The 19544-nt window shown below is 49.6% G+C and overlaps 1 protein-coding gene across 5 annotated transcripts in view; it reads right to left on the minus strand.

The window, feature by feature from the left end:
* Positions 1-709: 709 nt before the first annotated feature.
* The window catches only part of SZT2 (SZT2 subunit of KICSTOR complex), a 77036-nt gene continuing 58201 nt past the window's right edge, over positions 710-19544 (minus strand). Inside the window, exons 60-72 of one of the 5 annotated variants that reach the window (XM_074221640.1) lie at positions 14025-14104; positions 13414-13539; positions 13063-13265; positions 8565-8655; positions 8388-8468; positions 5596-5670; positions 4453-4768; positions 4217-4373; positions 3897-4019; positions 3374-3800; positions 3173-3289; positions 2021-2089; positions 710-1937 (exon numbers count right to left, since the gene is read on the minus strand). In XM_074221640.1, coding sequence (XP_074077741.1) covers positions 1794-1937; positions 2021-2089; positions 3173-3289; positions 3374-3800; positions 3897-4019; positions 4217-4373; positions 4453-4768; positions 5596-5670; positions 8388-8468; positions 8565-8655; positions 13063-13265; positions 13414-13539; positions 14025-14104 — 2009 coding nt within the window. In that variant the 3' untranslated portion in view covers positions 710-1793. Of the gene's footprint in view, positions 1938-2020; positions 2090-3172; positions 3290-3373; positions 3801-3896; positions 4020-4216; positions 4374-4452; positions 4769-5595; positions 5671-8387; positions 8469-8564; positions 8656-13062; positions 13266-13413; positions 13540-14002; positions 14105-19544 lie in introns of those variants that run through there. The other 4 variants (XM_074221639.1, XM_074221643.1, XM_074221641.1 and 1 more) reach the window with 4 other exon arrangements.

Below are 19544 nucleotides of genomic sequence, written 5' to 3' on the forward strand. Positions count from 1 at the left end.
CAACCTCATCATTCAACCCGAACTGCTCTTTCCAGAGTGACCAATGGTGTTCTAATTGCCATGGCTAACGGCTCCGTTCTTCCTCATCTTTGCTGAGCTCTCTGCGGCCTTTGTGACCATCGACCACCCTTTTCTCCGACACTCATCTCTCGTAGGGCTGCCTCTCCTGCCTCACTGTTCTTCAGCTCTCCTTGCTGATCTCTATCCAGGTCACACCCCCTAAGTGAGGGTGTTCTTCGGAGATCTGTGAGTCATGGAGAGCTCCTAACAGAATACTGCTCCTCCCCCTTCCCTGCCCACCCCCCTCCCACCAAAGGGAGCCCTTTGCAGTTGAGGTGGGGGTGGGATGCCTCAGAGGACTCAGAATGACACCTGGTCTCTCCCTCCTGACTCTGAGCATCAGACAAAATTGGGGGGAGGGTGGAAGCTGGAGAGGAAGAGGGGGAGGGTGCTGGATCCCCTCCAAGACCAGAGAGGAAGGTGAGCTGAATGCTGACAGCACTGGGCTGGGGAAGCTCTCCCCTCCACCTTTCTGAGGCCGATGGGCTGGTAGCTCTTCAACAGTTCTACAAACAAGGTCTGGTGGGCTTAGACCTGCCAGCAGCGGATGGAGAACCCATCTGGAGGGTTGGGGGAACCCAATGGGAGGGCAGTGAGCCTGACAGTATCACTAAGGTCGGGGGACTGCTCTTTGGGGGAGCCCCTGATTGAATTCGACCTCTTTTAGTCAGGAAGAAAACTGAGGCCCAGAGAGGTGACTTTCCTTGGTCACAGTATTTTATTGGGAGTGTCCATAATGAAATCTGTCATGGCAGACAACAATTCAGAGAAGCGGGTAGGGAATGGGAAGGACGAGACCAGACTGTGGAGTCGAGGAGGGCGGTGAGGGGATGGCTCACATCCTTCCTGGCCAGACCACTAATTCACCCTGCCTGGATCCCAAGGACAAGTTGCTGCCTCCCGAACACCAGGACCGCCTTGGTTCCACTGGGCTGGCAGCAGGGCTGCCTTTCCCCATGGTCTTCAGATGCCTCCCCTGCCCAGGAAGAGTGGGCTGCCTGTGGCTTGGCTCCAGGGTTCCATCTGGGAATCAGGGAGCACCAGAGAAGGGTCCCACTTTTCCCCACAGGAGCTCCATGAGATGGATCCCTGTCTTAGTACTGGGGAAACTGAGGTTCAGAGGCTCTGGCTTGGCCAAGGCAGCCACCATCACCAATTGTCCCCTGGGTCTGCCCCCAAGTGCACATGGGGGCTTTTCATCCCTGCCATTGCTACTATTGGCACCAAACTCAGGAAAGTTCCCTAGGGCCAGAAAGGACTGAGGGCCTACACTGAGACCTCGCTCAATGTGAGCAGCTCAGGGGCTGGGGGCCTGGGCCCCAAAGACTATAGCAGCAGGATATACCCCTTATTCTTGGGGCTCAGGTCAGTCTGTTCCTTCTCCCTCTCATGGTGCCCAGCCAAGAGTTAGGGAGGGGCATTACATCCTATTCTGCCAACGTGGGCTTGGCAAGCTCAAGAGGTCCAGCCCTTGCCTTAGAAGTGAAAGTCTGAAGGCTGGCAGAGCGCCACCTCCCGAGTTACAAGGCCTGACTCCCCCCTCGGGGGCTGACTCACGGTAGTCTAGTACTAGTGGAGGAACCCCTAAAGTCAAGGTGGTCAGTAGGTCCAGAAGCCTTAGTGGAGGGCTTCCGGTGGTCCCCAGGTATAGGGCTCCTCCAGAGGGTGACCCAAAGGGCTCAGTTCCAGGAGGACTCATGGGGTTGGTAGGTCTGGGAGGCATAACCCCTTCCTCAGAGGAGACGAGTCCAGAGGGTGAAGCAGGCTGTGTTGATGACAGACTCCAGGTGGTGGTAGGTGGAGACCAGCTGGGCAGGAGGGCTTTCGCTGTTCTGGGGCTGGACGGGGAATGGCTCTCGGAAAACCACTGTGAGTGACTACAGGAGACAAGAAGGCCACCAATGAGACTGGGGGCCTTAATATCCACCCCCAGCACCCCGGGGTCACCAGGTCTGCTCACCGTCTTTCCTGAGTGAGAATCCAGATACACCAAGACGAAACAGTCCGTGAACTTCTGGTTTAGCACCACCTGGGCCATGGAAGGGGCGTTGGTAAGCCTGGGCACTCCTCAGATCAGAGGTAGAGTGAGACCCTGCTCAGGATCAGCCTCTCTTCCCCCTGCCTTTCCTCCCTGACCTCTCCCACCTCTATGTCCTCTGGTCCCAGAGCTCCCCCCCAACCTCCTCTGGCTGGCCAGGAGTGTGAACAGCCCTAGCTGAGCCCAGAGCTCCCTTCAAGGACAGGCTGGTCAACCAGGGCTGGGCCCTGGAGGGCTGACAAGCCCCAGATCTCTCACCTGTGATGCAGTCCAGCTCACTCCTGCTGTTTGGGCTCTTAACTCTGCTGAATCCTCTATGGAGCCTGTGCTCCACTAGGACTTCGAGATCTTTTTCAGATACACTTTTTCTCCTAGCCACATTGCCCTCCTCTTGAATTTGGACCCAAACTTTATATGGGACTGGATCAGATAGGGTTCTAAATTCTCTCTGAAAGCAGCTTGGTGGCCTGGGGCAAATTCCTGGGCTATCCCAGGAGGGCCACCTTCCTGTCTTCTCTCTGAAGTCTCAGCTGCCATGTCCAACTTCCCACTCCCTCACCTACCACATCCAATTGGCCACCAGGTCTGCAGGTCTCACCTCCATCAGCTGTGGGAGTAGCCTCCTCCTGGCCTCCTCTAATCCACTCTCCCCATAGTTCCCTCCTCCTGCACTTGGGGGGAGCCTTTACCTGTCTGTCTCATATCACCTCCCCCCCCCCCCATCTGGGATGGACAGACCTGCTGGCTCTTCCGAGCACTAGGCCAAAGGCCCCGGTCACTTCTCCTCTGGGCCTCTCTGAGGGGTCAGCTCATGCCCTACTCCCTACAGAAACCCCTCCTGGGTGCCCTGGGAGGCCCCTATGTATAGCACGTCCAGGCCACTGCGCCCAGAAGTCACACTGGTGGTGCGGCCTATGACATCCTAGTCAAGGACCAGGAGATGCCAGGAAGGTCATCTTCCCCTGCAGTCTCTGGTGGCCCCGGGCCCTCCCTCCTTCCTGGTCTACCTTGGTCACTGCAGACCTCCTCTCATCTAGAAGATAAGAGAGGGGCTCTAGCCGGGAGGCTCCTCACCAAGTACTGTGTCCCAGAGTCCGGGCTCTGGAAGTGGCGACAGCTCTGGGGGAAGCGGCTCAGGAGGACTTTGACGAGGCTCTGATACCAGGAGACCGTCATGGACAGGAAGCAGTCCTAGGGGAGCCAGCTGCTCAGTCTGGGCCAGGACAGCTAGTGCACCCCAGGCCCCCTCGTGTTCCCCTCCTGCCCAGGCCTCACCAGCTGGGGGTCAATGTCCCCAATGGACTTGGCATGCACAGCTCCCAGCAGTTCCTCCAGCTCCGCCAGGGCCAGACGTCCACCTAGCCGCAATCGGTCAGCCCCAGGTGGCTCCAGTAGGAAGAGGCGCTTCCAGAGTGTATCTCGGCGACAGTGACTGCCTGCCTGCTGGACCAGCTGTGCCAACAGAGCTCGTGCCACACCCACTTCAGTAGCAAGAGGTGGGAACAGGGGGGCTGCTGAGCCTGGCTCATGGGGGAGGTCAGACCCTTGTGGGTCTTCTCCCACATCACTGGGTGCCCCCCTTGATCCGCTGGGACCTTCTGATTCGGGGGCCAGGCGAGGGGACTTCCGGAAGCGGCGCATGTCAGCAGTGAGTCGGGGGAAGAGCTCCCGCTGACTGGTGAGCACCACAAAAAACTGCAGGCTGGGGGTGGGTCACAGACACAGAAAAATAATGAGAACTGGCCTAGGGGGCTCCCTGCTCCCCAGTTTGGCTCACCAGCCCCACAGCTAGGCTTACCGGAGAACATGTCTCTCTGCCTCCCCCTGTTCCTCAAAGGGGGCAGCGCAGTGACATACCAGCAGGGATACGTCAAAGTCGTCCTGGTGCCGCAGGCCCTCTGAGTCCTGGTAGACGCCCTGACTAGAAGGATGGATTTATGCTGGTTTCCTGCCCTCCCTGGTCTCGGGGTGGGAGGCCCCCCCACCCCAGCGTGGGGTAAAGAACCAAGACATGAGAGGGGAAGACCTTGGGCAAGGCTGGAGCACTGCCAAAGAGAAGGGGGCTCCTTGAATTGTGGGCCAGGCAAGACTCAGGGAGAGACCCTGGGGCAGACTTACCTGGTCCACACAGACACTAGGGCATACTCATTGTGCTCGGGTCCCCCGCCAGGGCGGGCCATGCGCAGTGGTTTCAGGTGGTAGGTGCTGGCATGGTCAGCCACATAATTGTAGAGCTGGTGGGCAGCGATGAGCTGGGTGGGCAGCTCCATGGTCCCTGCAGAGCAGAGGAGACCGAGGGGTGAGGGCAGCTGCAGCCTTGATGGAGGGGGCCCAGACTCCAGCCCCCTCCTTACCTTGGTAGATGTGATTGCGGCCAAAGTTGGGGCCATCGGGGTGGTGAGTGAGGAAGCAGCGCAGGAAGCTGGTGAGATGGTAGCCTTGACGCAAGGCCAGGTGGGAGCCCAGCACATGCTGGTGTGCCAGTCGCAGGTGGAAGTCGTAGCTGAAGGAGTGCACGTGCATCAGGTCCCGCACCTTGTCGCACTCTTCGGTGAACAACATGGAGAGCTGAGGGGAGACCCGAAGTGAAGGATGACAGGGCAGTGAGGCCCAGGCTATGCTGGGAGAAAGCTGGGCCATCTCCCAGAACTCAGCAAGGTTAGAGCTCAGCTGAAGGTGACAAAGGGGAGAGAGGGGGAGAGCGAGCACTAAGAAGAGCTACCTGATAGAGAGGCCTCTGGGAGAAGGGGCATGGACTCCAAGAAACTGGGGGGAGAGAAGAAATCCCAAAGGTGGGGGACAGTGGGGAGTAAGGGGGGGAGAGCTGACAAACCTTGCCCCAAGGTCTCGGAGGCAAGGCTCAGGTCCCTGTTGAGCACCTGCCATCCTCCATGTTGTTCAGGCTGAGGAGGGGGTGTGGAAGGGGGCTGAGAGGCTAGAGCCTGGGGGTTTGAGGAGCCAGCAGCTGCTCCCAGGCAGGGGTCATTCAGGAAGAGTCAGAGGGAGATGACCTGGGGGCTGGAGGCCAGCAGCTCTAAGTCTGAGGCCCAGGACCCACTTCTGGTGACCCTCATGAACCAAATGATATTATGAGAGAAAGGGCCACCTGGGCCTGGGAAGTCTTGGGCTTGTGAGACAAGGGGTCTCCCTGCTGCTCAAGGGAAAGAATTCAGAAGGCAAAAAACTGAATTGGGATGTGCTAAGAAATATGTGCCTGAGAACGACGGCAGGGCCAGCAAGTGGCTGGCCAGGGATGGTGCCTATGTGACGCAGGCCAGTCAGGATGCCCCGTCTCATTCTTTACATGCCTGCTGCTCATACAGTTCCCCCTTAGCAAGGAAGCCCTGGGGGTTCCCTAGGGAGTGTCCAATAACTGCCGATTGACACCCTGCTTGTCCCTGGCCCTCAGTCCTGGTTACAGCCAGCTCTCTGCTCATGATCCTCAGCAATGCCTTGCTTTCAGGAACAGTGGGGACAAGACCCTTCTCCTTCTGTACCTGGGAATTGACGGCCTGCCCCATGGGGATCCGGGAACACTCCAGTGCATACTGCTTCACACAGAAGTAACAGCCCTGGGAGGAGCCAAGAAGTGAGGGGTGAGGAGCAGGACCATGCCCAGCCTGCCAGTTCCCAGGCCTCTTGGGTACAACTCTCCCTCCCCTGCCCTCCCTGTACTCAAGCAGCCCTGACCTCATTTCAGGCTCCTCACCTCCTGCCTGACCTAACCCTTGGCATTCCCTCTTTCCAGTCAGACTAAGGACCGCTGCCAAAATACTTTGCTACGGGCCAGGCTGCGTGGCCCAGGCTGCACCCCCACAGACTCTCAAGCTCAGACTCTGGTCTAGTTCTTCATGCTTTCCAAAGTCTGACCTCAGGGCCCCTTCCCAGCTTTACTTCCAACAAGTCCCCATCACTCATGCCCCCCCCCACCAAAGGGGTGTAGTTCTGTTCCCCTGAATCAGAGCCCCTGCCATGGTGCAGAGACATAAGATGCCCCTTCACTGAAGTCCAGCTCCTGCTTGCCCTATGCTGTCCTGAACAAACTTCCCTTCACTTCTGACCTCTTTCTCAGATGCCAGGGCCTCCCTGGGCATTCTCTTCAGCTCTTTGGGCATCTAAGACAACAACTTGTACTAGGGACGCCTCAGCCTCCACCTAGTGTCTTGCTACAGGAACCCACTAGGCCTCCAGGGCCCAGCTCCCAGGTGCCTTCCAGTTCTGCCGCCACCCCCAAGAGGCATCCTCCCACCACGAGCAGTAAAGACGGTCTCCTTCTGGCCTTTGTGTAAACCTCTGACTGTTCCAGAGATCTCTGCCCCTCAGCTCTTTCCCCGACCATCACTCCTGCTAGAGAGTGCTTCAAGCTTAGCTTGATGGAAGCTAGCTGGGAGGCTGATGCTGCTATTATTCCTATTTTACAGATGGTGAAATTGAGGCAGAGGGTGCTGAAGTGAATTGCCCAGGTTTACAAAGCTAGTCAGGGTCAGAGGCTGGATTTGAACTTGGACCTTCCTGACTCCAGGTCTAACATTCTATTCCTTTATCAGCCTGCCACCCCTCCCAGGCCACCCCTCCTCTTTCCAATTAGTATTCCCCCTTGGGAGTTCTATGTTACCTTTCCCCATCTCTCAGGTCACAGCCCCAGTCCGCTCCCTGACACCATCTCCTGGTCCCCATGATCCTGGAGATAGCCCACCATCATCCCCATGAACGTACTCATCTTCTATCTCTTCCTCTCAACTTGCTCCATCCAGCTAGTTTTCCATATTCTCAAAAAGCTTGTCCTTGCCCCTCACATTCCTGCGAGCTAACTGCCAAGTCCGGGGGTCTTCTCTCCATTCTCATTCACCCTCTCCTGGACCTCAGCTTTCTCCTTGTTCTCCTCCTACCTCTCAGACCCCTCCTTCATTGGACCCTCATCCAGGTAACACCTGGATAGTCTATACGGCTCCATCTTGGGTCCCCTTTTTCCCCTCCATACTATTTTACTTGGTGACGTCATCGGTTCCCATGGCTTCAACCATCATTTCAATGCTGATGATCCCCAAATTTACTTGTCTGGCTCTTAAGCTCTCTTACAATCTGCAAACTCCAATCTCTCACTGCATCTTCAAATGCATATCTCGTAGACATGTTGAGCTAAACCCATCTCAAACTGAACTCACTATCTTTTCCCCCAAACCTTTTCTTCCTTCTTCCTCACTTTCCTATTATTGGCAGAACACACCCTTCCTTCTCTCCTCCTCCTACCAACTTGCACTCTAGGAGTCATCTGGACTCCTCCCTATCTCCCCCCCCATCCATTCTGGGGCCAAGGTCCATCCATTTTACCTCTCCAATATGCCCCCTTCTCTCCTCTGCCACAGCTCCCACCTTGTGCAGGTCTTTCTTGCCTCAAAAATCTGGACCAGTGCACCAGCTGTTGAAGGTCTGCCTGCCGCTGGTCTCTCCCCACTCCACTCAGCCATTAGGATGATTTTCCTAAAGCTCAGGTCTGATTATGTCACCCCCAAGTAAACTTCAGCGGCTCCCTATCACCTCCAAGAACCAAAATAAAATCCTCTTTTGTGCCTTTACACAGGTGTCTGTCCCAAATGGGGTCACAAAGAGTCAGACATGACTGTATGAGAAGTGCATATAGAACGTAAGGTCCTTATTGTGCATATGACCCTATTTGGGGTTTTCTTAACAAAGATACTGGAGAGGCTGGCCATTTCCATCTCCAGTTCACTTTACAGATAAAGAAACTGAGGCAAACAGGGTGAAGTGACTTGCCCAGGATCATATAGCTAGGAAGCGTCTGAGGTCAAATTTGAACCCAGGTCTCCCTGACTCCAGCTGCCCCTAAGATGATTCTTTGTCTCCTCTCTCCTGGACTGAGATGCTGACTGACTGATGCCCACCTCTGTTCTGCGGCTGAGCTCAGACACAGCCTCCTCCTACTTGCTCTCTCCTCTACCCTCTCCTCCCATCTCACTGGCAGCTAACCAGGGCCCCCTCATGTCACAAGTATTTGTAAGGCCCCTTCTAGGTACAAGGTACTAGGTGCTAGCTGCTTCAGGTGCAGGGACAGAAACAAGGCAGCCTCTGGCCTCGAGGAGCTGCCTTTCTAACAAAACACAACTTGTACTGTATATCATCTGTTCCCCTTTGAGGAAAGGCTGGGCCCATGGGGGCTAGGGAAGGTGATGTGCTGTGTCCTTCCTTTACTAAACTGCATTCTATTTGAGGACAGGGACAAAGACAAGTCCCAGGTTTGGGCCAAAGCAGATTGGGGCTGGGCACTCACCTGGAAAGCCAGCTCCATGAGCACAATGCCTCCAGGCAGAGCCCGCTGCAGGTGGTAGGTGGTGATAGGTGAGCTGACACTCTGAGGGAAGAGGGGGAGAAGGAGCAAAGTATAAGGCTCTAGGCTGGGGACCCCAAGTTCTTTGGAAGGTGGGGGAACAAGAGGGAAGAGACTCACCTTTGGGCTCCCATCTGTCTTGGTCTTGGGACAGGAGAAAGAGCCTCGCCCCTCAGTGCCCAGGATGGCCATGGCCCGGAGCCGGCTGGTACTGGAATAGAGCAGGGAGAGGGGGTAACAGAGGTTGGGGAGATGGGCTACAAACCTACTTACCTCTGATGGTGGGATTCTCAGAAAGGATAGACAAGAAGTAGAGGAAGGCAGCAAGTAGGAGGGTGTCAGTGTGCGTGGATGATCAGCGAGGGGCGGACCCACGTGTTCAGCTTAGTGTAATGTGACCTTTTAGGAATCTTAGGCTATGTATCTGAAGAGGGAGTCCTGATCCCTCGGAAAAGGGGCTGCAGCTTTCAGGTTTAAAGAGTGAAGTGTGAGGGAAGGCCAGCTGCTTCCAGGTTTCTGGAGCAGTTGGACTGATCAGGAGACTCTCAATCAACTGGGAACCTTCCACTCACTTGATGAAATCTCAAGATTTTAGGCCAAGGTAAAAGAGGGGTTCCTGGGTTCTGACTTCTTTGTCAAACATGGTTGGGCCTCGATGGCCTCTGTGCTCTAATCCACTCTAATTCAATAATCTCACCAACCAGAGGATTGGCAGAGGCAGGCTGAGTGTTGGTCCTGGTAGCAGAGAAGAGAGCTGGGGTCCTATTCTGCCTTGGCCCTAAGGACAGAGGTGAATGCTTTCACTGGCAGAAGTGAATTTTTCAGCAAAAGACATTTTGTTGGTCGAGAAGCTACATAAAGCCCAGAGGAATAAAGCAAGGGCCCAGATCTTCAGGTCTCTCACTGCCTGTGGGACTGGAGGCCTGGGTTGGTCCCATGTCCCTGACACATCTGCCTTTCCACTTGTGATCGCCATGTGGGAGTCCGTTCTTTCCAATGATATGGGATGGAGTTTTGGGAGAAGGCGTCCTGGGTTAGGGGAGAGGAGTTTTGGAGCCATGACTGACCCTGTTTCCAGAAATGTCTTTTCTTTTATCTGGGTTCCCAGGCTGACGACTGAAGGTAGAAATACTAGGTGGTGCTTGTGAACTATAATTTTAGGAATATGGACCCAGAAAACTCTTAACTCTCTCACTAGGAGACCCAAAATAAGAATAAACAGCAGAGCTGGGGTTCAAGCCCATGACTGCATGCAGAGTGGAGTCTCTTCTCACCAGACAGCCTTCACTAAGGACAGTCTATCAGACTACTGTGATCTTCGCTTTTGACAGGGTAACTAAGCTAGTAGATCAGGGTAACACAGTAGGATTTTCCTCAATTTGGGCAAAGCTTTGATAAAGTAACTCATACTGTTCTTGTGAAAATATGATGAGAAATGGACTGGAAGATATTACAATGAGATACATTTGGAACTTCTCTAATAGCCAAAGATTCAGTGTCAACTTGGCAGGAAATCTCCAATTGAGTGCCCCAGTGATCTGTGCTTGGCCCTGGGTTTATGATGATGTTTGTCCTTTGTTTTCAAAGAAGACCATGACATCAAGGAAGTGATGCCATGACAAACATATGAATTGGATTTGAATGGGGCGGGGGGCTGTGCTAAGTCCACGGCCTCACTTTCTCCTCCAGAGTCATCTGGGTCCAGTGGCCAGATAGGAATCAGGATGACTGGAGATGACCCTGGATGGGCATCAATCAGGGTGAAGTGACTTGCCCAAGTTTACTCAGCTAGTAAGTGTCAAGTGTCTGAGGCAGGATTTGAACTCAGGTCCTTCTGACTCTAAAGTCAGTGCTCTATCCACTGCACCACCTAGCTGCCCCTAGGTTTATGCAGTGAATTTTTTTTTTTTAGGTTTTTGCAAGGCAAATGGAGTTAAGTGGCTTGCCCAAGGCCACACAGCTAGGTCATTATTAAGTGTCTGAGACTGGATTTGAACCCAGGTACTCCTGACTCCAGGGCCGGTGCTCTATCCACTGCACCACCTAGCCGCCCCTATGCAGTGACTTGGATAAAGGCATAGAGGACATAGTCATTAAATGTGCATCTGACACAATAGTGGGAGGGATAGCTAATACTATGGAGGAGGGAGTTGTATACAAAAAAACATAGCAGAAGCGAAGGATTTCTGACCAAACGAGGACTAGATCATTTCAAGATGTAAAACATTATTTTGATTATATTAAATTAAAAAGGTTTTATACAAACAAAGTCAATGCAACCAAAATTAGAAGGAAAATAAAAGCTGGGAAACAATTTTTACAGCAAGGTAGGTATCTCTGATAATGGCCTCATTTCTCAAGTTTATGGAGAACTGAATCAAATTTATAAAACAAGTCATTCCCCAATTGATAAATGGTCAAAAGAAATGAACAGGCAGTTTTCAGATGAAGAAATCAAAGCTAGCTATAGTCATATGAATAAAATGCTGTAAGTCACTACTGATTTGAAAAATGCACACTAAAATAACTCTGAGGTACCTCCTCATACCTCTCAGGTTGGCTAATGAGAAAAGGAAAATGGTAAGTGTGGGAGGAGATGTGGGAAAATACCTTAATGCTCTGTGGGTAGAGTTGGGAACTAACCAATCATTCCGGAGAGCAATTTAGAACTATGTCCACAGGCTATAAATATATGCATACCCTTTGACCCAAAATACCACTGCTAGGTCTGTATCCCAAAGAGATTTTTTTAAGAAAAGGAAAAAGATCTATTTATACAAAAATGTTTATAGCAGCTCTTTTTATTCTGGCAAAGAAGTGGAAATTGTCAGGATGCCCATCAATTGGGGATTGACTGAATGTAATGGAATACTATTGTTCTATAAGAAATAATGAGCAAGCAGACTTCAGGAAAAATTGGAAAAACTTATATGAACTGATGCAAAGTGAAGTGAGCAGAACTAGGAGAATATTGTACATAGGAACAGCAATACTGTATAATGATCAACTAACTGTGACTGACTTGGCTACTCTCAGCAAGGCAATGATCTAAGACAATTTCATATGACTCATGATGAAAAATGCTATCCAACCTCCTGAGAAAAATATGATGGAGTCTGAATGCAGATTGAAGTATACCATCTTTCACTTTATTTTTTTGGTGAGTTTTTTGTGGAGCTCTTTGTTTTCTTTCACAACTAATGACTAATATGGAAAGTTTTTGCATGACTACACATGTATAACCTATATTAAATTGCTCATTGTCTTAGGGAGGGGAGAAGGAAAGGGAAGAGGAGGGTTCAGAAGGAGGGAGGGAGGGAGAGAATTTGGAACTCAAAATTTTTAAAATTGTTAAAAATTGTTTTTACATGAGATTGGAAAGAAATAAAATATCATTTATAAAAAGAACATGAAAGGCAAGACATTTGGCTGAATCTGAAATGATGTTATTCAGTAGAGAGAAATGTCTTGGACTGAGGTTCAAAAAACCAATTTCATAAGTGTAAAATGGTAGACACAGGGCTGGGCAGTTTAGACTGACTGAAAAGGATCCAAGGATGTGAGTGGGCTGCCAGCTCAATGAGTCACCAGGGTGGCGGTGTTTGAAAACCAGAAATAAGTCAATTGGTTCATTTGTTCAAATAAATCATTGAAAAATATGGTAAAAAAAAATAGAGAAATGTATTTTTGTCTCAAAATAAATAAATTTTGTCTGGCTGGTTCTCCCACTCTGCTCCAGGGGTTAAGGCATGAGTGGGATGCAGGACTGGAGAAAAGAAGCAGTATAAGCTCCACAGAAGGTCTTTACTGGGAAGGTCAGTGCCTATGGGCTTAAAGGAACTAATGTGAAGATAGGAAACACACTTTGAATTCCACCTCTGCTATCACCTCCCTATGTGATTTTGGGAATGTCATTTCCCTTTCTGGGTCTGTTTTCCCCTTGGTTAAACTAGTGAGTTGGGTTGGGGATGCCCAGGGTAAGCAGATCTGGGACAGAAATAGTTTTCCTTCCTAAGTGTGCTTTGTCCTAGCAGCTTTGGGCTTCAGATCCTATCCTGGGCCAGGTGAAGAGGCAAGGGTTGCTGGGAGGGACAATCTTGTCATAGCACAGACAGGTCCCAGAGTCAGAGTCAGAAAGCTTCTTACCAAGAGCAATGAGAGGGCTTGAATGAGAGCACTCCACTGAGAAATGAAATGGGCATCAAGTCAAGGCTCAGGGAGGGGGTCTCCAGTGCCTCCTCCTCAGCTTAGAAAGCCCAAAGGCCCAAGGAGAACCTCTAGTGCTCCTGGCATTAAAGGTCTCTGGCCTGGCCACATGAGAACCAGCCAGCAGGTGGGACACAGAATGGCCAAGGCAGGAAGCCAAAAGGAAAACAAAGCATGAGGGCAATCAGCCAGCGTCCATGGCTGGGAGCCAGAGAAAAGCTCTCCAAAGGAACAAGAGGCGAGGGACAGGTCCTGGCCCAGGAAGAAGATGGGAACCACACAGATATGGTGTGAAGGAGTGCATTGCCCAACAATGGGGGGCCCAGGGCCCGAATGACAGGAGCAAGAATGTACAGAATCCTTTTAACTCACTTTATAAGTGCCAGAAAAATATGAAGAACCAAACACTCACCTGCGTGTGGGAGAAGGGGGCCGCAGCTGCACCAGAATGAAGCCTGTGCTCTGCAGGTACTGGACATACTGCAGCAAGAAGGTGGAGCTCAGCTCCCAGAGCCAAGGCTCCTCTCGGGCCCCAGTGGGGGGAAGCTCCCCAGTCTCACAGCTTGGGGCTGGTTCCCGGCCTCCACCCCCTGACTCATTCGATCGATGGCGGCGCTGTAGGGGAGGAAGGAGGGCATAACTCTTGTGAGGCCTCCATGAGACCCTTTTCCCCTTTCATCCCACATGCTGGGGCCCATCACAGGCTACCATGCTTGGTTTCATCCCCTGCCAGAGATTTCATAGGGGAGGGGGCAGAAATCACCTTTCCCTCAGTGGGCACAGTGGGCTCAGGGGGTCCATGTTGCCAGGAGGCTGGGTCAAAGAGCAGAGCAGTAGCACAGTAGTGAACCAGGCGTGAGGATTGCTTCAGGGTTTCCAGCTCACCAGCCTAGGGAGGAAAAGAAAGGTCACTTGGCTTCCAACAGGAGTCAGGAAAATACTATGAAGAATTCTTCTGCAAAGAGTCTGACTGTTGTTCCCTCCTATCTCAAGTCAGACAGAGGCTTGTCTCCCCAGGAGAGGGTAATAATATCAGAAGGAGGAAAGAAGGGAGAAAGACTAGTGAGGAGGGCAGGGGAGCTGTTTTAGGAGATTGGGGGGGAACCATCCCTGAGTCTCCCTTCCTCCCAGGAAGAGGGATGTGGGGGAGTGGTCCCTGGAATCTAAAGGACAGGGAGGCCATCCACAGAATCTATAAAAGATGGAGGTAAGGGGTACTCATCCCTAGAAGTCCATGGAAGAGAGTGGAAAATAGGGAGTAAGGGGAGCTGTCCCTGGGCCCATGAGAGGGAAGATGGAGAGGTTCAGATAAATCTTGGGCCCCAAAGGCCCTCTCACAGATAGGGCCTCACCCCCATTCCCTGAGGTGCTCACACTGATGGGCATGTTGGACTGAGCAGACCTCTGCTGCCAGGTCACAAAGAGGTTCTCCATCTTCATCTGACGCTCCAGCTCTGAGGGAAGAAGAATACCATCAGCTCCTTGCCTCTTTTATGAAATGACTAGATCTTGGAGGTGACAGCTGCCTGAGGAGCCAAGGAATCTGATCTTCTACTGCCTCCCTACTAGTGGCCATGGGGAGCCCACACTAGCCAAAGGCTACCAAACCCACTCTAGACATCAGTCCAAAGAACAAGGCAACTGACCCCTCCATCACATGATACCACTATAGAACTGCCACAGACCTGACAGACCACATTATTCCCTGCTCAGGAACCTTCAGTGAAATGTAATACCAATAAATACCAAGGGAACTTCACATGGCTACAGAACATAATAACAAAGCTCATTTAGAGGAACAAAAGGTCTAAGATCTCAAGGAAAATCATGAAAAAGTAGGAATAAAGGAAGAATTGCACTTCAAGAACTGATCTAATATTTTAAAGGAATTTAACATGTTTGGTACTACCCCATCCCTAACCCCTACCCCAATGGAAAAGTAGATCAACAAAACATATGAGAAAGTATCAGAAACAAATCTGAAAAATAAACTACTTAGAAAAGAACTTATTTGACATTAATAACTTAGAAAATTGTATCTGGCAGAAAATGGGTTTAGACCAACATTTGACACCATATTCTTTAATGAGTTCATAATAGTTATAAACCTTGAATATACAAGGTCTTATCAAATCTTTAAAAATAGAAAATAACAAGGTATCATTTCTTCACAATAATAATTGGGGGAGAATTCCTAACAAACAAGGAAAGGATAGAGGAAATCATAAAATAGGTCATTCTGATGGCCTGAAGTTACTTTATTTGTATGCATTTGTATATTGTATCTATCTGTATGCATGTATGTATTTGTATATTGCATTTATCTGTATACATGGTATTTTCTAACCAGCAGAATGTAAATGCCTTGAAGACAGGGACTAATGAATTGGTCACTGTGTATCCAGAGCCTAGCAATGGGCCTTGGCTCTAGCAGATGCTTAATAAATGCTTATTAAGTTGAATGAACTGCATCATTCCCCAACCTGGCAGTTCTCTTTGAAGATGTTCCAGCACTCTAAATGGCTAAATAAAATAAATAAAACCATCACCACCTTAGCCTGAGAAACAACAATGTCCCATTCCCTTTTAACAAACTGAGCCATGGCTCTGCCATCTTGGGACTTCTGAAGTTGATTTTTTTAAACAAGCAAACAACCTGATGTCAATACCTATTATGTCTCATCTACCAAGATTCTGCCTCATGTGCTAGTCTGTCAGGACCCTTTGATCATGACTCTGTCCTGCTGGATTTGTCCTGACAGTGTAGCGCCATCTGCTAATATGTCTTTATTCAAGTCATTGAAAAATCCTTGTCAAGCCCAGGGGCCATTCCCTTACAGATCTATCAAGTGGCCTTCAAACAATTAATGGCCACTTGATAGGTCTGGTCTTTTGACTAGTTTGGAATCTGATCACACGAGGGTCCAGCTTTTATGCCTCTTTCATGTCACAAGAGGAGCATGAAAGACTATAAACTGCTGAAATCCAGACCCAGTGTTTTCCAGACTCAGTAACCTTGTCAATACAAGGAATTGAGATGAATCTGAACTGACCTGATGACACTCACGTTTCTCACTTCAGTTCTTTGTGTACATTACAAAGCACTTTCTATTTTCTGACTTGTTCTGGATTAAGAAGCATCATGGTCATACAGACAGAATACTGGACTCAAGAGTCCAGGAAGCCATGGGTTTAAATTCTTTTTATAGCTTATAACCCTGGGAAAGTCACTGAAGCTCTTTCTATTTTAGTTTCCTCACCAGTAAAGACAGGATAATAGATTCAATGATCACTAAGCACTGGAATTGGGACAACATGAATCTAAACTTTTGACTCTTTGGGATTACCATTTGTTTTTCCTTTAATAATACCTTTTAGAATTTTATCAGGAATTAAAGAAAAAGGTTTATAGAAAAGACTTAAGAGTTTACTGACTCTACTCTCTTTCCTTTCTTGAAAACTGGAACCATATTTGTCCCACAGAGCCTCACTCAATCTCAGTAATCTTCTAGAGATCACTGATGTGGACTCAACTACACTGAGGGAAGTGAGGTGCATTCTTCTGTTGTTCATTTGTTCAGTCATGTGTAATGACTCATGACCCTTTTTATCTTTTTTATCTTCCACTATCACCTAGAGTTGTCCAAGTTCTGTCTCTGTGACACCATCCATCCATCTCATCTTCTTCCATTCCCTTTTCCTTTTGCCTTTAATCTTTCCTAATATCAGTCTTTTCCAGTGAGTTCCACCTTCTCATTATATGACCAAAGTAGGTAAGTTCATCATTAGTATTTGACCCTCCAGTGAATGGCCTGAATTAATTTAACTATTAATTGATTTGACCTCTTAGCTGTTCAACCAACCCTCAAAAGTCTCCTCTAGGACCACAATTCAAAAGCATCAATTCTGTAGCACTTGGCTTTCCTTAAAGTCCCACTCTCACAACCACACATTACTACTAGAAAAAAACATATTCCTGGCCATACAGATCTTTGTTGGCAAGGCTATATCTCTGCTTTTTAGTATGCTGTTCAGATTTGTCATACCATTCCTTCCAAGGGAAAAGGATCTTTTAATTTTGTGACTGTATTCACTCTATGTGGTCATCTTTGAGCCCAAGAATATAAAATCTGACATTGTTTCCATTTCTTTCTGTATGTGCCAGAAAGTGATGGGACCAGTTGTCAAGAATCTTAGTTTTTTAAAAAAAAAATGTTAAGCTTCATGCCAGTTTTTACACTCCCTTCTTTCACCTCATCAAGAGGCTTTTTAATTCCTCTTCATTTTCTGCCAGAGTGGCATCATTTGCATATCTGAGATTGTTGATATTTCTCTTGGCAACTTTAATTTCAGCTTTTGACTTCTTCAGCCTGGCACTTTGCATGATGTAATCTGCATATAAGTTAAATAAATAAGGAGACAACATACAACTTGGTTGAATTTCTTTCCCAATATTAAACCAATCCGTTGTTTCTAATGTTTGGTTCTGTTGCTCTTTATCCCAAAGACAGGTTCTTGGGGGTGGCTAGGTGGTGCAGTGGATAGAGTACCGGCCCTGAAGTCAGGAGTACCTGAGTTCAAACCCGGCCTCAGACACTTAATAATTACCTAGCTGTGTGGCCTTGGGCAAGCCATTTAACCCCATTGCCTTGCAAAAAAAAAAAAAGACTCAAAGACAGGTTCTTTAGGAGACAAATAAGCTGATCTGGTATTCCCATCTGACTTGTTCTAGTTCACACCTTCAGTGATTTTAGTGTGATCAATGAAGTAGAAGAATAGTTTTTTCTGGAACTCTCTTCCTTTCTCCATAATCCAGATCGGCAATTTGGTCTTCAGTTCTTCTGTTCCTTCAAAAACCAGCCCGCTCTTCTGGTAAATCTCAGTTCACATCTCACTGAATTGGCCTGCAGAATCATGAACTCTGCAGTGCCACCTGGTGCCAGGGATGCAGAGACAGACATGAAATAGGCGCTGCCTTCAAGAATAGTCTTTCTGTTCTGCACACTGTGGGCTCAGGACTGCCTTCCTCCTGGTCAGTGGTCAGTGACACCCCACTGGTCTGAATGGCCTCTGCCTCAGTGGCCTGGCTGCCACCCTGCCCTAGGAGCAGCATGTCACTGGCAGTGCATCAGCAGTATGCCACCATAAGTCTCCCTAGACAATTCAGCTTGCTCTTGTCTCCCTCCTTGGTTTGACTTGCCTTGGAGGACTCTGGGTCCTGAAGTGCTCCCTTTCCTTCCTATGACCTCTGCTCTCCCACAATAACATGCTTAAAAGAGTTCACATTTCTAGTGTTCTAAGGTTCTTAAAGGGCTTTACTCACATTTTTCTCCCCTGATCCTAACAACTCTGGGAGAGAGGTGAGCTCACTCTCCTCATCTGACAGATGAGGTTATGATCTGACCCTAAAGCAGGGTTGACATCAAGTCTTGCTGCCTTCAGGTCCCCACACTCTCTCCTGTACCACCTGCCAGATGTAGCCTTGCATAAGAGAGCTAGTCACATCTGCCCAGGGTTCCTGTCATTTCAACCCTATTTGTTACTTCCTGCTGCTTGAGAACCAGAATTTTCCATTGCTGGTTCTTCTATTGTTGAGACTGAAGTGATCACCAAGATAGGAAATGATGAGCTCTGACACCTTTGGAGAGAAGTCAGTGAGTGTGGTGTGTGGGACAGTGCCAAGGGAGGCTAGGATTCAAGTCCTGACTCTGATAAAGCCACAGGTAGGTCCCTTTGCCTCATCTGTAAAATGAGCGCATATCAGCTCTTCAGTCACTGTGAAGTTCAGATGAGATTCTGAGTTGCTCATAATTGTTAAGAGGGTGAGTTGATGTCCAAGTAAGTGAGTATTAAAGACATGAGCCAGGATTTACACTGACTGTTTGTCCATGCCCTCCATTGTCCGTTAAGCTGATCAGGCTGGCTGTGGGCTTCCTTTCAACCCAGGCCTCTCAGATCTCCATCTCTTCTGTTCTCACTCCTCAGTGCTACATTGGCTACTCCAGGGTCTCAGCCTCCAGAAAGATCCCAAGGAGGTCATCTGATCACTTGGACTCATTTTTCCTCTTCCCTGTCTCCTCTCCTGGCAGCTCTGTCTGGACACCAGGGACCATGGTTCCAGATCCTCAGCTCTTTTTCTGGATTCTGTTGCTGCTGCTGTGCCTTTTTCTAAAGTTTTATTGATATCTTCTGATTTTGGACATCACAGCAACATCTTTTGACACCATAAGGAGAAGGGGCCAAGTAGAGGCAGTGGGGCCAGTGGAGGTCTGTGTCAGGCCTCATCACTTGCCCCTCTCCCTATCCCCTCTGCTCCTCCAGCCTCTCCATCTCTTTCCACTGCCACTCCTTGGGGATTATTACCTCCATCTATGTGGTTATCACAGGGTTTCCATGGTATGTACATACCAGCTCTGGCCAAAAAGGCAGAAGCCACTCCCCCCCCCCTCCCCCCCCCCCCCCCCCCCGTACCATCATTCCTCTTCAACTCTAATCATCAAAGGACAGACACCTTTTACCAACTCTGATACAGAGCTTCCCCCTGGACCACCTGGTTCACCAACCCTTATCCCATTCTTAGACACCATCTACTTGGCTGACTACTTGCTCATTCTCTTAGCTCTTCCCTTCTGAGGGAAACCTGGTTTTGCCTGGCTGCAGGGATGAGCTGGCACTCATGCTCTCCATGGAGCCAGGCCCTGGGGATGTGAAGGAAAACATCTCTAGCCCCATTCTCCAGATTCTTCTGGCAGTGTTATCCATGCCAACATCAAGAACAGAAAGAGCCAGGAGGTTCTTTGCTTGTCCTCAGTCTTGGCCCTTCCCAAGCCCAGGCCCTTGGTCCACAGTCTTAACGCTCCTAAGCTCTTGCAGGTCCTGCTCTAGGTCCTGGCT

Source organism: Macrotis lagotis, chromosome 2 (genome assembly GCF_037893015.1).
Source record: "Macrotis lagotis isolate mMagLag1 chromosome 2, bilby.v1.9.chrom.fasta, whole genome shotgun sequence".
NCBI classification, from domain to species: Eukaryota; Metazoa; Chordata; class Mammalia; order Peramelemorphia; family Peramelidae; genus Macrotis; species Macrotis lagotis.